The sequence below is a fragment of the Lycium ferocissimum genome, chromosome 2 (genome assembly GCF_029784015.1).
Source record: "Lycium ferocissimum isolate CSIRO_LF1 chromosome 2, AGI_CSIRO_Lferr_CH_V1, whole genome shotgun sequence".
Taxonomy (NCBI): domain Eukaryota; kingdom Viridiplantae; phylum Streptophyta; class Magnoliopsida; order Solanales; family Solanaceae; genus Lycium; species Lycium ferocissimum.
In genome coordinates this window covers 61382931-61398546 of record NC_081343.1, presented here as the reverse complement: position 1 = coordinate 61398546, position 15616 = coordinate 61382931, and the positions used below count along the sequence as shown (strand labels likewise).

Here is a 15616-nt window from a genome sequence, read left to right as displayed (position 1 = left end):
ACGAGTACTCAAGGAAATAGAACTGGTTAAGACTTAAAACCACATGCCTAATTAAGAGTCTAAATTTTAATCTCAATTCTCAAGTCTAAACCCCAACTTTTTGTACTCCTATTAGTAATGGATTTAAAATATGTGTATATAGACAGAGACAAACAGTGACAAAATATTTTCATTACCACGCCATTGTATGAGGTTAATTACAGCATTTATCAAAAATTAACTAGTACTAATATTTATCATAAAAAATTATCTCTAATTCATAAATGACTCAGCTGCGTAAATACTTTTTCATATTTCTTAATATGAAAGTTGGCTTTCCCTGTCTTTGGTGCTCTTTTTCCCCCTCTTATGGGATGAATATGATTGTCTACTCTTAATGGAGTAAAAGTTTTCTATTCGAACCTCAATGAAAAAACTTTACAGCGCGAATTCAAATTATTATAACTTTAATACAAGTATGGGAGGAGAAACAAATAAAAAATAAAGGTTGATTCCCTCTTGGAAACAGCGAAAAAAACGTAACAAGAAGACAAAGGAGGGAAATGGCGAAACGAGCCTTCTCCCAGCTCCAATAAAGCATCAGCGATGAAGCTCAAAATAGATTCCCTACTGCCTGTTCAAACAGATTTCTCTCCTGAAAATAAGAGATTAGGTAAAAAAATGTGGAGACAATTTCGAAAATTTAGTAGCAGCAGCAGCAGGTCTACTAAATGGGATGCTTTGATAATCGGGGGTGGACACAACGGCCTTACAGCAGCCGCATATCTGGCTCGTTCCGGTCTCTCCGTTGCAGTTCTCGAGAGGCGCCACATCATAGGCGGTGCTGCTGTTACTGAAGAAATCATTCCTGGTTTCAAGTTTTCTCGTTGCAGTTACCTACAAAGCCTCCTTAGACCCTGCGTTATTAAGTAAGTCACACCTAATTCTTACAATCATTTACTATAATTTAGTTAATGGTTAAACCACACACCTCAACTATCAGTCAGTTGTTCTCGATATCACCATCTATGTATTAATACACACTTGCACTAGCAATTTTTCAAGAGTTTCAACTATCAGTTATTCCTTTTTCCTACCTGAAATATGCACGCCTCAACTATCAGTTGTTGGTTTAGGGTAGGAAAAGGGAACAACTGATAGTTGAGATGCATTACATAGATGATGATAGTTCATGTGGGAAAAGAGAACAACTCTAGTTGGGGTGTGAAATTCGTGAAAAGAAGATAGTTCAGGTGTGTTTTGACCATTATTACTTTATAATTTGGTAGTCTTGATTTTTTTTTTTTCCACTTTATAATTTGTTAGTCTTGGTTTTTTCCCCCAATTATTGGGAATGTTTTATGATTAATAGAGAATTGGAGCTGAAGAGACATGGATTGAAGCTACTGAAGAGGAGTCCTTCATCATTCACGCCTTGTCGTGACGGACGCTATCTTCTGCTTGGTCCTGACAAGGAGCTCAACTATTCTCAGATTTCAAAGTTTTCTAAATCGGATGCTGATGCTTATTCAAGGTTAAGTATTTCTTTTACTTCAATTAAGGCGGTTACTTCAACTTCAATGATAACTTCTGGAAACTTTGTTTGCTGCAATTAACAGGAAAAAGAAAAAAGAAAAAAAGACAAAGAGGAGCTAGTGTCTTTTAAGAGTTAGCTTGTTAAATAACCATGAGCAATTCATTCAGTTGAAAAAGCATTTAATTTTATTAAGGCGATTTAAATGCAACGCTGCTAGTGTTAACTAGACTATAAGATGGAGGAGATAGATAGACGTACGACCAATTATGATATATACATCATTGAGAATACTTTGTTGAAGCTCGGATTATGACTGTGATTGGTAAATGGATATGGGGGGTAGCTTGCGTCCAAATCATTGGAATTAGGTTCACCGTTCTTTTATAATGAAGTTTAATGTGTCCGTAGTTTTTCACACTTTCACCCCTAAAGATATCCCTGCCAACAAGGGATAGCAAGATTGACCTGCTCAAGAAGGAAAACACAAGGGTGCTTCCCATGATAACTTAAAGGGCAGAAAAAATTAGTTCCTTGACGAAATTTCCAGGCATGGGACTAGATGATAATTTAGGAATTTGACGATTGAGCTCGCTTAGCTCCCTAAAGTCTGTACGAGAATTCATATATTAGTTCTTCCTGCTCATTATTTTATCTATTATTATCATATTCTAAATTTTGAGTTACCAAGTGTCACCTAATTATAGGTACGAGAGTCAACTAGACAAGTTCTGCGACTTTATGGACCCACTTCTGGATTCGTCTACACCAGAAACTCTACAAGGTTCTTCACATCTCAATACTCGTATGAAGCACAAATTGCAAAATTCAGCCTTTTGGGCTAATTGTCTACGCCGAGCACTCCACTTGGGACAAAAGGACATAGTGTAAGATGTTCTAGATGGTCCTGGTTGCATAATTTCGCCAAACTTATGTCATCAGTTGGACAATCTAGGACAACATCTAGTTCAAAATAGTAATATTCCATCTTTGTTTACTTGTTTCCGCTGAACTTTTCAGGGATTTGATGGACCTTTTACTCGCCCCAGCTTCGAAGGTTTTGAATAACTGGTTTGAGGTTGTTACATTTGTTTATTTCTTACTATTAATTTTCTTTTACTTGCTCTATCAGCCTGATTAAAATAATTCTGTTCGATATGTAAAGTTGTCTAAAGGTGCAAGATTGTGATCCAATCAATGCATTCTATCATTAATTTCATCGAGTATTCTTTTGTCCTTAGATACTGTTGGAAACCTAAAATGAGTGAGTTCTAGTAAGCTTCTATATTTTGAAGGCTAGTCATCATTGTAGTATAGTATTTTTCTCTTCGTTTCTATCTTTCCTGATTTTTAATTTCAATTGTTTCCTTTATCAGTTTGGCTTTTGTTTTGCCACAACTTGTCTTACACTTGACCAGAAGTAGCTCCATCTGTCCTTAATGGGGTGGAAGAGGATATTTTGTTATTTGGTCTTCTTTACCACCTATATTCAATTATTCTTTGCTCAGTCGATTATAAATGTCTTCTTCAATCAGGTGAAATATGTTGTGGGGGGCTGGGGAGGAGGAGCATGAATGGTATGTCTCATAAAAATTCAAAATAAATTCTCCAAATTTGACATAAACAAAATCTTTGAAATGAAGAGTTTCAATGGACAGAAATCACTTTCTTCTGGTGTATGTAGTAATTAATCTTGTTGATATACTGGAAGCTGCTGCTACATGCTTTCATGCTGTCTAATTCTTGTAATGAAATGTGCTCTTCTAAAGAGTGAGCAATTTGTTACATTCCTCAATATACATTTCGAAGAATTCTCTCACAACTTAGTCGTCTTCCCTTCTGGTGTCACTAGCTTACTAATTCTGTGTGTTTGACTGAAATATCACAGACTGATGTTCTGAAAGCAACTCTTGCAACTGATGCAGTGATAGGGACCACGGTAAGCTTTTCTCGTGTGTGTTGTTCTTAGAATGTGTCGAATGATGCATGGAGGAGCAGTCAATTGTTGTGTACATCATTTGCATCTATGAAGAGTTATAATGTATATCTAGGATCCACCAATATGATTGGGCATTGTTGAAAAGTAAAAATTTAGCTATTCTGCATTACCATCTACTTAGTGACAACAATTGGATGTATTAAGTGAAAGATGTGCTCAGTTATGGGATTATGTAAAGTCACGTCTTTGCAGCAAATATTGACGTTTCACATGGCCCATGATTTAGAAATTTCTTTTCTGTTATATTCATGTATCCACCATATCTTTGACTGCGGTTTTTCCATCTGCATGAAGTAGCAGGCTTGAGTACCTCTTGGACCAGTCTGAATTTTTTACTGAGAACATGTAGGATTAAGATTCTTTTGAGTCTCTAGTCAGGCAGGAAAGAACATAGATTTCTTTAATCTTCGTCGGGTTTGTCGTTCTTCACATTCTCATCAATTTGGTGTATCCTTGTTGTGTTATGGCCAAATGCCGAGTCCATGAAATTCTGATTAATATTATTTATCAGTTCAGTCTGCTTCATGCTTACTCCTCTCTTCCTCTTTTTCTTGTTTATCTGTTAACTAATTTCTAAATTCATAGGCAAGTGTTCATACACCTGGAAGTGGATATGTATTGCTACATCACGTGATGGGGGAATCTGATGGCGATCGTGGTATTTGGTCGTACGTATACTAGATAGATGCAGGATTAGCGATCTGCAAATTTTTAAATACTTCTGCGTTTTTGTAAAATCATTTGTTTCATTTATCTGAAGGATTCTGCTTCTGGGTAGTTGCTTTAAATGTTCCAATTATTTAATGAAATACATATCGAATTAACAAAGAGTTCTATTTCTTTTTCTTCTTGGAAAAAGGGCTCTCTTCTTTGTTTTCAATCTATTTAATGTAAGACCCTTTACTACTGTCAACCTATCAAAAACAAAAAGAAATCCTTTACTAACTTCCATACTTTTCAGTGTTCCGCTTTAGCCTACTAGCAAATGATTGCATCTAATGAATTTAGCTGCTTATTGTAGCTTAAGCAAAAGCAGCAAACTTTTTCCTTTATGCAATGCCCATTTACTGCACTGTGCTGGTATCCCTCGTATCCATCTTCCTTAATCCCCAAGACGAAGGCTTTATGTGAGCTAACGCTCCATACGTTTTGACTGTTTAGAGAGATGGACATGTTTGCTTCTTCCTTCAAAAGCTATATTAACTTACACACTCAAAATATTTTAGGTGATGTTGTCTTTGTTTCAAATCCAAGATTGCCTTTTTAAAAAAAACAAAAAAATAACCATGGTGTCCGGGCCAGCTTGCGTGCATCTCCACTAATTCCACGGGAAACCTGCCACCTCCCACCAGCAATAGGTGTCAGGTTACTCTGTCCACCAAGGTTAGAACATATGGGAAGAATCACCTAGTGTTTTTTCTCTGGGAATTGAACCTGAGACCTTGGTCTTTGAACCCACTTCATTGACCACTAGGCCACACCCTTGGGCGTTTTTAAATAAACTAGGTGCTTTATCATGTTATCCTCTCTTAGTGAGTATATAAATGCTTGACAGCTGTTTTTACATATAGGTATGTTGAAGGGGGAATGGGCTGTGTGTCATCGGCTATAGCTGCTGCGGCAAAGGAGGCTGGTGCAACCATATTGACAGATGCCGAAGTATGCTTATGCCCCGTTATGCGTCCACTGCTTCTCCACTGTAAAGAGAATGAGTGTTTCCACTCAGAGTTATTTCCTTTTGAGTATCTACCATACATCTAGGGCTTTAGATATATCTTTCTAAGGCTCTTTTTTTTTTTTTTTTTTTTCCAGTGCTGTGACTTTGATTCATCTTTAAATGGGTGCATCCATACCAGTAAACTTTTGTCTATCAACTCTTTACTTTACTGTTAGTTCTGTTCATAATTCTTCGGATTTTAAAAGTCACTTTCTCCTAAATTTTAATTTCTATCCTCTAAATAGGCTTAGAAAGTTTTAATCGATGCTTATCTATTAACTATTTGACAATAGTAGTCTTGATTATTTATCTTGAATATTTGAGATAATATGTAACTAGATCACATGTGTCTAGATTTAATGAACTTGAATGAGGTACATATTATAGAATAATCTATAAGATATCTTAGGGAGTTCTGTTTATAGTTGTCAAATACTTAATCTATTAGCATAGAGAATGATTACCTACCATATTTTACGTAGCCCAAGACTCAGCACGACTCATAATTATTAATTAATCAAGCTTGTAATTTTCTTTTATTTTTTACCAATTTTAAAACAATATAATCTCTTTCCTTGATTGTGTTTGAAGTTGTTTCTTTTGAAGATAAAGTTTCTTTTGTCAATGCAGGTCTCGAAATTGACGATTGACAACACGGGCAGAGCATATGGGGTTAGTTTCACTAAGTTGTCTTTCCAATAGTTTACCTTTTTTCTAGGTCAAAGTTGATCTTGATATTGCAAATTGGATTGAATTTTTTAGGTGTTGCTAGCTGATGGAACCCTATTGCATTCTTCTGTTGTTTTATCGAATGCAACACCATTCAAAACTTTCATGGTAAAATTTTGCTCCTCTTCTTTTATTTGAACAAATTTAGGCTAACAGTGGCATATTATCAGAGAAAAGGAATGCTATTTAACAGTGTCCTCTTATTATGCTTCTCCCACAACTCAGGATCTTGTGCCAGATGATGTGCTTCCTCATGATTTTCATAATGCTATCAAGTGCTCTGATTATCGCTCTGTAAGTTTGCATATAAAGTATTATTATTCATTGATTATTCTAAGATTCAGTGGTTATGTTCTGATTCATCCTATGCCAGTTATCTTGTTAAATTCCCTTACTTATCAAACAAATCTTGTAACTGTTTCGGAAATTAACCTGTGGTTTCCTATATTTTGTAAACTACATGGACCAGTCTTAACTGTTCTTTTTAGTAGTTAGTCCTACTACAGCAATTCAGCATTTTGTACTGGCACATCTTAAACTTTCAGCTTTGGCCTGCACTATAAAGGGGACGGCGCCATAGCTTTCAGTCTTACTTTTATGATATCGAGGGACCAACTAAGACTTTGCATTTATTTTTAGGCCATAACAGGAATATATGACCTTTCCAGTTGGATATGACCTTAAGCGAAGCATTCTTAGAGAGATGCCTGATGGTCATGTACGTGTTGTAGAAGTTCATAACTTAAAACTCAAATTCCTCTTAAGGTTCATGTCCAAGTCACTTTACTCCTGTTACAAAGAAATGGATCAATCGTGAAAGGCTTAGGTTGATTTCATTTGCAACATTCCTCTTGCTCTACAAATGTTTATGATTGATTAATGATTTAGGCCCAATACATTATGTGATGAATCTCATCTCCTGTTGTGGTCTTTATGTTGGATAGGTTTGGTTGTTAGTATTTGGTACCTGAAATTTTAGGGATCATTGACTTCTGGAACAGAATACTACTAAAAATCAAATTGGCCATCAACAGATTACCACAATTTTCGGTGCTGCAATTCAGGCTAACCATTTCATGTTTGGTTGTTAATCTTTTGTACCTGAAAGTTTAAGGGATCATTGTTTACTGAAACAGGCTACTACGAAGATCAATTTGGCCGTTGACAGATTGCCACAGTTCCAATGCTGCAATTTAGGTCATCCAGATGCTGGTCCACAGCATAGTGGTACCATTCACATAGGGGCAGAGAGGTATTCACTTAGAGCTATCCATTTCAGATTTAATTTTCTTTTGAACTGCATGAGTTGATTCATCTATGTAACCGAAGTAGCATAAACAAGGATATGAGTTAGTCCCCTATCCTTTCATAAACCCATGAACACAATGTATCTGAAAATATGTTTGGCATGACATGATAAGGATACACAAAGAATTCATTTATCCTATGTGGGTAGATCTTTTTGTCTTAAACACAAGTTGCGTACTGGTGAATAGGAAATGCCAGAATTGAGTGGAATGGATATAGAAGATTGATAAAGCCAACCCAAATAGTTTAGGATTAAGGCTTGATTGATTGATTGTGCATCTTGTTTAGCTCAAATCTATATAGTTAACTTGTATGACCCAACCAGCTCATGTGACAGTCTTATGATACAGAAGGGCTAAAGATACATTGTGCTCACCTTGGAAAAAATTGTTCTTGTTTCTCTGGTTTATTTTCATCATGGTATTAAATCATGCCGAAACGCCTTAGATAGCATGTTAAGAAAAGTTTGTTGGTGGGTGTTGGAGAAGAAAGAAATTCACATTTAAATATGTAAGTGACACAAAGGATATGTATGACGAAGCTATATAGTAGTAGGAGGTACAAAAAGGTTTCCCATAAGTGTTGGCCGACACTTAGAGATTGACATTGAGTCCCTACTTGCTTACCCTAGTTATGGATGAGCTAACTAAGACTAGGAACATCAGTTCAGTTGTTTAGTGTTGTTGTTTATTAGATGAGCAAAAGCTAAAAGCTTACTGCCATGTCCAATAGGGGAAAAATATCTTATCCCAATCAGATAAATCGACAACAGAGGGTTGCTCAAGTGGTAAGTACCCTCCACCTCCAACCATGAGGTTGTGGGTTCGAGTCGTCAAAGGAGCAACGTGGGGAGCTCCTAGGGAGGGTAAAAAAAAAATCGGTTAAATCTGATATTGTTGATCTTTGAGTTTTTAAACACATAACCAGAAGGTTCGCCCACAATCCGTCTTTCCGTCGCGGACATTGATCAGATTATTATAGATATCATCATTCTTGCCATTCCTGTATTTTATAAAATTGTTATTTCTATTGTGATTTTAATCCAAAGATAATTGTATAATTTTGGTGCTTTTAGTATGGAAGAGATGCACAGTGCTGCTCAGGATGCTGAAAATGGCTTACCATCTCGACGGCCCATAATTGAGATGACAATTCCTACTGTCTTTGACAAGACAATCTCTCCATCTGGTACTCAAGTTTGCTTCCTAATGTGTTTATGCAATTATCTGTTTGACAATAAACTGTTTTATGAATTTCTACGGTGGTATTAAGTTTTCATTAACAGTTTTTGTAAAGAAATGGATCATGGGCCTAACTCAACCCCAAAAGCTAGCTTATGAGGGGAGGATTGTCCAAGTCCATATAAAGAGACCACCCATCTCATTAACCACCGATGAGGGACTTTTTTCATTCTTCAACAGTTTTGAATTCTAAATTGTGGATATCAACATTTTAAAAAGCAAAGTTGAGACTGGTCTAGAAGTTATGCAAGCTCTTAACCCCTGAATGTTCCCGGGATGCTAAAGTCAAATAGGGTTAACTCCTCAATAGGTGGAGCATTTCCCCGAGCACGCTTTACACCTTGAGATATTTGTCCCCTGTGTACTTGCACACTATATGCTTTGTATTTTTTGCGCAATATGCACCTAGAACATTTTCTTTTAAATTCCTTGAAGTATTTGACTAAAACTTATGTTGGTTTTCTAAAATTAGTAATCGGATGACTTGGAATATGACATACATATATTATTAGTATATTTTTCCATTACAGTTATATTAACTCTTCTACATTCTTCACCTCTTGAATTTAATAAAATTCTTAACTATCTTCAATATATTTTTCATACTTAAACATATTTTAACTTTTATCTTTTAAAATATTGAACTCAAAAAGATGGTGGGGTTTGCAGCCTCACCATAGGTTCTTGTAATTCAGTTGCTATGTTTATATACTTTGCTTCTTTCCTATATTCTCAACAAGGTTTGTAGTAGGGTTTATTGCAATTTACCCTACTGGGTTTTACATTTGCAATGTACCTCCCTTTGTGGAAATAGCCTAAAGAATTTCCTTATGGTTTTAGAAACCCTTCAATTACCCTGTTGAATTAATAACAAGTTGATTTTCCTTTTCTTGTCCATTTTTTTCATTCGTCTGGAAGAGATCCAAGTATCAAAATTATTATTTGTGTCATCTCAGATTAATCCTATATAAGAACTCTAAAACCAATTCAGCATGAAACAAGTGAGATTAAGACAGAAATATTTATAAAGAATGTGGAGTTACAAAAAGAAATTTTAAAAACTTCTCTATGATGATGACTTTAGCTAAGTTGACAAAGATATAGTCTTATGTTTAGAACAACGGTAATTTGGACCAATGTGCACAAGCTTTTGCAGGGAAATGAGCTAACACGGTTTGATGGAGTAAAACTTTAGTATTATGATAGTCTCATTCAATAGAATAAGACAGGTCTCGTTTCTCTTATATCCTTGTGGTTTTTAATCAATACTGGAACTTACAGAAATTCATTCGTTGTTTTACCTAGGAAAGCATGTGATTGGTTTATTCATCCAGTACACACCTTATAAACCCTCTGATGGCAGCTGGGAGAATCCTGTGTATAGAGTTAAGTATCTCTGAAGAGTTACATTCTTTCACCCACTTTTTTCAAGTCATCTATTTCTTTTCCTTTTTCCTGGCGGAGTAGGAGTTCTCACATATAATGGTGAAACCATTCACAATTGTTCTCGAACTTCTGGATCCAACCTGATTGCATCTTTATGCATCACATTTCATGTTTGTGATTATAAAACTTTATTGCTGTAGGAATCATTCGCCCAGAGATGCTTTAGCATGATAGATGAATATGCTCCTGGATTCAGCTCATCAATTATTGGGTATGATATGTTGACTCCTCCAGACCTTGAAAGAGAAATTGGGTTGACAGGTGCGCCACTGCTATCCTCTTGATCAGTTGTACCTTTTTTACTCCTTCCTGAAGAAAGAACCACAGCTATATGTGATGTCCTTTATTAGTGGCTGTTTGATAAATATAAAGATAGACGTGTCAATGAAAGATGAAAGGCGATTTCAGTTCTTAGATTACTAAATATACGTTGTCTGAATCATATGCAAATTCAATTATCCTCGTGTCATAGCTTGGAAATTTGTTAGTTGTTCCAAATATGTTCGTTTAACTTGCTGATTGTACCATCGAGTATAACATTCTATGCTAAAAGTTGTAAGCTTGTCAAGATTGTACCATTTATTTTGTTGAGCACTAAAAATGCTCAGTTGGATAAATGAAACATTCTTAGCCATTCCAATCTAAAAGAATAAACTATTAGAAGTTTCTTATTAAGTGGCTAATTGTTGAGCGTTCTGAATATACAGCGATACGTGAAGTTCGAATGACCTAATATATGTATAACATTGTAATGGCACTTCATTGAGTAATTCTCCTTTCACATCAAAAGTGTTTAGTGTGTACTAATAATGAACTTCGGTGCTACAGAGCCTTAAATGGGTTTGGATGTGAGTCCAATCTGTTTACTGAATTACACTGCACACCTAGAATAGAAAATCTCCACGAATAAGTTGTCCTTAGGTTGCCACAATATTGGCGAACTTTTATTGAAGGGTTGCACAACTGTACTAAAGAGTATATCCACCACGTCGGGTTTCAACCATGTTCATAGCTTAATCTTCCTGTAAACTAACGTTTTGTGATCAACTTATCTGATGTGTTTCTTGTTGAAGCATCAGTGTTTCATCTGCTGTAGGTTATAAGTATCAGCATGCTACAAGATCTAGGAAGATAATATGAACCTGATGTTTGGTGTAACTGGGTAGTTTAAGAAATTTTTGTGGATTCATCATGAGAACGAATGACTATAGGCTGGAGCATGCTTATAGTCCCTGCAAACTGATACGGCAAATGCTGATGTGTTGTGTTGTATCTTGACAGGAGGCAATATATTCCATGGATCCATGGGATTAGATTCTTTGTTTCTAATGCGGCCAGTAAAAGGATGGTAATGGTTTTGAACAGCTTTTGACATTAGTACTTGAAGGACTCAAGTCAATAAAATGATGATTTTTGCTATTGTCTGAACATTGAAATGCAGGTCAAATTATCGGACTCCAGTTGAAGGGCTATACTTGTGTGGCAGCGGGGCACATCCCGGTGGTGGAGTAATGGGCGCCCCAGGACGAAATGCTGCGCACGTTGTCATTGAGGACTTCAAGAAATCATGAACCTACTCTCCGGCAAGAAGAACTTTTATGGAGCCAACTCTCAAGCTAAAAGTGAACTGTGTGGCAGTGTGGGCTTACGATTGTCCTTTAGATATTTGCTGATACCTTGATTGCTTCGAATTTCCTTGTGTTATGAACCAAATAGGAATTACAAATCGAGATGCTTTCAGTGTTTAACCATATTTGCTCAATATGTTCATGTTCTCACAAATAACCTTTGTTCTTTAAAGAGAGAAGATATCTTCCTGTTAGTTCATTCTCCGAGCTTATTTGCTTCCAACATATTTCATGGTGGGTAATTACTACACGAAGTCAAAGAAATAGTTTTGTTCACAGCAAGATCAGCAAATTATGGCGTGAAATTCACATTTCCTACAAGGGTTATCACTATCATTATTTTCTTTTGCTTTTGATTTAATTTCATCACTAAAATTATCCCTAGTTCAGGGGAAGGGCTATTTCCCTTCCTAGATCTCTTATCTATTAAGTTTAAATCAAAAGGTACAATTTTTCCCTTGTATAATCAGCATGCTGCTCCTCTTCCCTAGATCTTTCAACCTCGTCGTTCTATATCCTGAAATAAGTTTGATTGGCGCTCCCTCAAACTTTGCAAGCATTAGTTAATCTGGCTTTTTTAAATGAAGAACCCAATGGCACACGTTAGTTTTCTTGCCAATTTTTCATGAGACTAGTAATAATAATATCTAGTCTAAAAAACGTTAGTGTTTTAGCCAATAGAGGTTCACCTCGTTATATTGCAAATAATGTCTATTGCAAATTGAAGTCGGTTTGACGGATCACTAGTGTAAATCTCTTCGATTGAAGAATCTTCAGAATGAGTACCCCTCAATGTAAAGAATACTGTAAGCCGGGAAAAGGAAAATAGTTGAAGGGCACGACAAATGTTGAGAGCAATGGTGCACTTTCTGCGTCTTTCTTTGTTTTGAACAGAACTGGTTAAGACTTAAAACCACATGCTTAAGAGTCTAAATTTTAATCTCAATTCTCAAGTCTAAACCCAAACTTTTTTGAACTCCTATTATTAATGGATTTAAAATATGTGTATATAGACAGAGACAAACAGTGACAAAATATTTTCATTATCACGCCATTGTATGAGGTTAATTACAGCATTTATCAAAAATTAACTAGTACTAATATTTATCATAAAAAAAAAATTATCTCTAATTCATAAATGACTCAGCTGCGTAAATACTTTTTCATATTTCTTAATATGAAAGTTGGCTTTCCCTGTCTTTGGTGCTCTTTTTCCCCCTCTTATGCAATTATCTGTTTGACAATAAACTGTTTTATGAATTTCTACGGTGGTATTAAGTTTTCATTACAGTTTTTGTAAAAATGGATATGGGCCTCCATGAGGGGAGGATTGTCAATCATATAAAGGACCTCACCCATCTCATTAACCACCGAAGATGACTTTTTTCATTCTTCAACAGTTTTGAATTCTAAATTGTGGATATCAACATTTTAAAAAGCAAAGTTGAGACTGGTCTAGAAGTTATGCAAGCTCTTAACCCCTGAATGTTCCGGGATGCTAAAGTCAAATAGGGTTAACTCCTCAATAGGTGGAGCATTTCGAGCACGCTTTACACCTTGAGATATTTGTCCCCTGTGTACTTGCACACACTATATGCTTTGTATTTTTTGCGCAATATGCACCTAGAACATTTTCTTTTAAATTCCTTGAAGTATTTGACTAAAACTTATGTTGGTTTTCTAAAATTAGTAATCGGATGACTTGGAATATGACATACATATATTATTAGTATATTTTTCCATTACAGTTATATTAACTCTTCTACATTCTTGGAGAATCCTGTGTATAGAGTTAAGTATCTCTGAAGAGTTACATTCTTTCACCCACTTTTTTCAAGTCATCTATTTCTTTTCCTTTTTCCTGGCGGAGTAGGAGTTCTCACTTATAATTGTTCTCGAACTTCTGGATCCAACCCGATTGCATCTTTATGCATCACATTTCATGTTTGTGATTATAAAACTTTATTGCTGTAGGAATCATTCGCCCAGAGATGCTTTAGCATGATAGATGAATATGCTCCTGGATTCAGCTCATCAATTATTGGGTATGATATGTTGACTCCTCCAGACCTTGAAAGAGAAATTGTTGACAGGTGCGCCACTGCTATCCTCTTGATCAGTTGTACCTTTTTTACTCCTTCCTGAAGAAAGAACCACAGCTATATGTGATGTCCTTTATTAGTGGCTGTTTGATAAATATAAAGATAGACGTGTCAATGAAAGATGAAAGGCGATTTCAGTTCTTAGAGTACTAAATATACGTTGTCTGAATCATATGCAAATTCAATTTATCCTCGTGTCATAGCTTGGAAATTTGTTAGTTGTTCCAAATATGTTCGTTTAACTTGCTGATTGTACCATCGAGTATAACATTCTATGCTAAAAGTTGTAAGCTTGTCAAGATTGTACCATTTATTTTGTTGAGCACTAAAAATGCTCAGTTGGATAAATGAAACATTCTTAGCCATTCCAATCTAAAAGAATAGACTATTAGAAGTTTCTTATTAAGTGGCTAATTGTTGAGCATTCTGAATATTCAGCGATACGTGAAGTTCGAATGACCTAATATATGTATAACATTGTAATGGCACTTCATTGAGTAATTCTCCTTTCACATCAAAAGTGTTTAGTGTGTACTAATAATGAGTTTCGGTGCTACGGAGCCTTAAATGGGTTTGGATGTGAGTCCAATCTGTTTACTGAATTACACTGCACACCCAGAATAGAAAATCTCCACGAATAAGTTGTCCTTAGGTTGCCACAATATTGGCGAACTTTTATTGAAGGGTTGCACAACTGTACTAAAGAGTATGTCCACCACGTCGGGTTTCAACCATGTTCATAGCTTAATCTTCCTGTAAACTAACGTTTTGTGATCAACTTATCTGATGTGTTTCTTGTTGAAGCATCAGTGTTTCATCTGCTGTAGGTTATAAGTATCAGCATGCTACAAGATCTAGGAAGATAATATGAACCTGATGTTTGGTGTAACTGAGTAGTTTAAGAAATTTTGTGGATTCATCATGAGAACGAATGACTATAGGCTGGAGCATGCTTATAGTCCCTGCAAACTGATACGGCAAATGCTGATGTGTTGTGTTGTATCTTGACAGGAGGCAATATATTCCATGGATCCATGGGATTAGATTCTTTGTTTCTAATGCGGCCAGTAAAAGGATGGTAATGGTTTTGAACAGCTTTTGACATTAGTACTTGAAGGACTCAAGTCAATAAAATGATGATTTTTGCTATTGTCTGAACATTGAAATGCAGGTCAAATTATCGGACTCCAGTTGAAGGGCTATACTTGTGTGGCAGCGGGGCACATCCCGGTGGTGGAGTAATGGGCGCCCCAGGACGAAATGCTGCGCACGTTGTCATTGAGGACTTCAAGAAATCATGAACCTACTCTCCGGCAAGAAGAACTTTTATGGAGCCAACTCTCAAGCCAAAAGTGAACTGTGTGGCAGTGTGGGCATCCTATTGTCCTTCAGATATTTGCTGATACCTTGATTGCTTCGAATTTCCTTGTGTCATGAACCAAATAGGAATTACAAATCGAGATGCTTTCAGTGTTTAACCATATTTGCTCAATATGTTCATGTTCTCACAAATAACCTTTGTTCTTTAAAGAGAGAAGATATCTTCCTGTTAGTTCATTCTCCGAGCTTATTTGCTTCCAACATATTTCATGGTGGGTAATTACTACACGAAGTCAAAGAAATAGTTTTGTTCACAGCAAGATCAGCAAATTATGGCGTGAAATTCACATTTCCTACAAGGGTTATCACTATCATTATTTTCTTTGCTTTTGATTTAATTTCATCACTAAAATTATCCCTAGTTCGGGGGAAGGGCTATTTCCCTTCCTAGATCTCTTATCCATTAAGTTTAAATCAAAAGGTACAATTTTTCCCATGTATAATCAGCATGCTGCTCCTCTTCCCTAGATCTTTCAACTTCGTCCTTCTATATCCTGAAATAAGTTTGATCGGCCCTCCCTCAAACTTTGCAAGCATTAGTTAATCTGGCTTT

The 15616-nt window shown here is 36.0% G+C and overlaps 1 protein-coding gene and 1 long non-coding RNA gene across 2 annotated transcripts; both read left to right on the top strand.

The window, feature by feature from the left end:
- The first annotated feature begins 433 nt into the window (after positions 1–433).
- LOC132046558 (uncharacterized) lies at positions 434–11780 on the top strand. Its single transcript, XM_059437217.1, has 16 exons — positions 434–908; positions 1352–1513; positions 2221–2400; positions 2534–2591; positions 3402–3452; positions 4098–4180; positions 5084–5171; positions 5860–5901; positions 5992–6066; positions 6184–6252; positions 7095–7210; positions 8342–8454; positions 9813–9892; positions 10094–10214; positions 11235–11301; positions 11395–11780. Exons 1-16 carry the CDS (start codon positions 586–588, stop codon positions 11522–11524), a joined length of 1758 nt encoding a protein of 585 aa, XP_059293200.1. The 5' UTR covers positions 434–585; the 3' UTR covers positions 11525–11780.
- Positions 11781–13349: 1569 nt separating this feature from the next.
- On the top strand, positions 13350–15235 carry LOC132048281 (uncharacterized). The gene is made up of 3 exons (XR_009412938.1): positions 13350–13372; positions 13556–14761; positions 14855–15235. It is a non-coding gene; the product is annotated as an uncharacterized LOC132048281 (long non-coding RNA).
- The last annotated feature ends 381 nt before the right edge of the window (positions 15236–15616 follow it).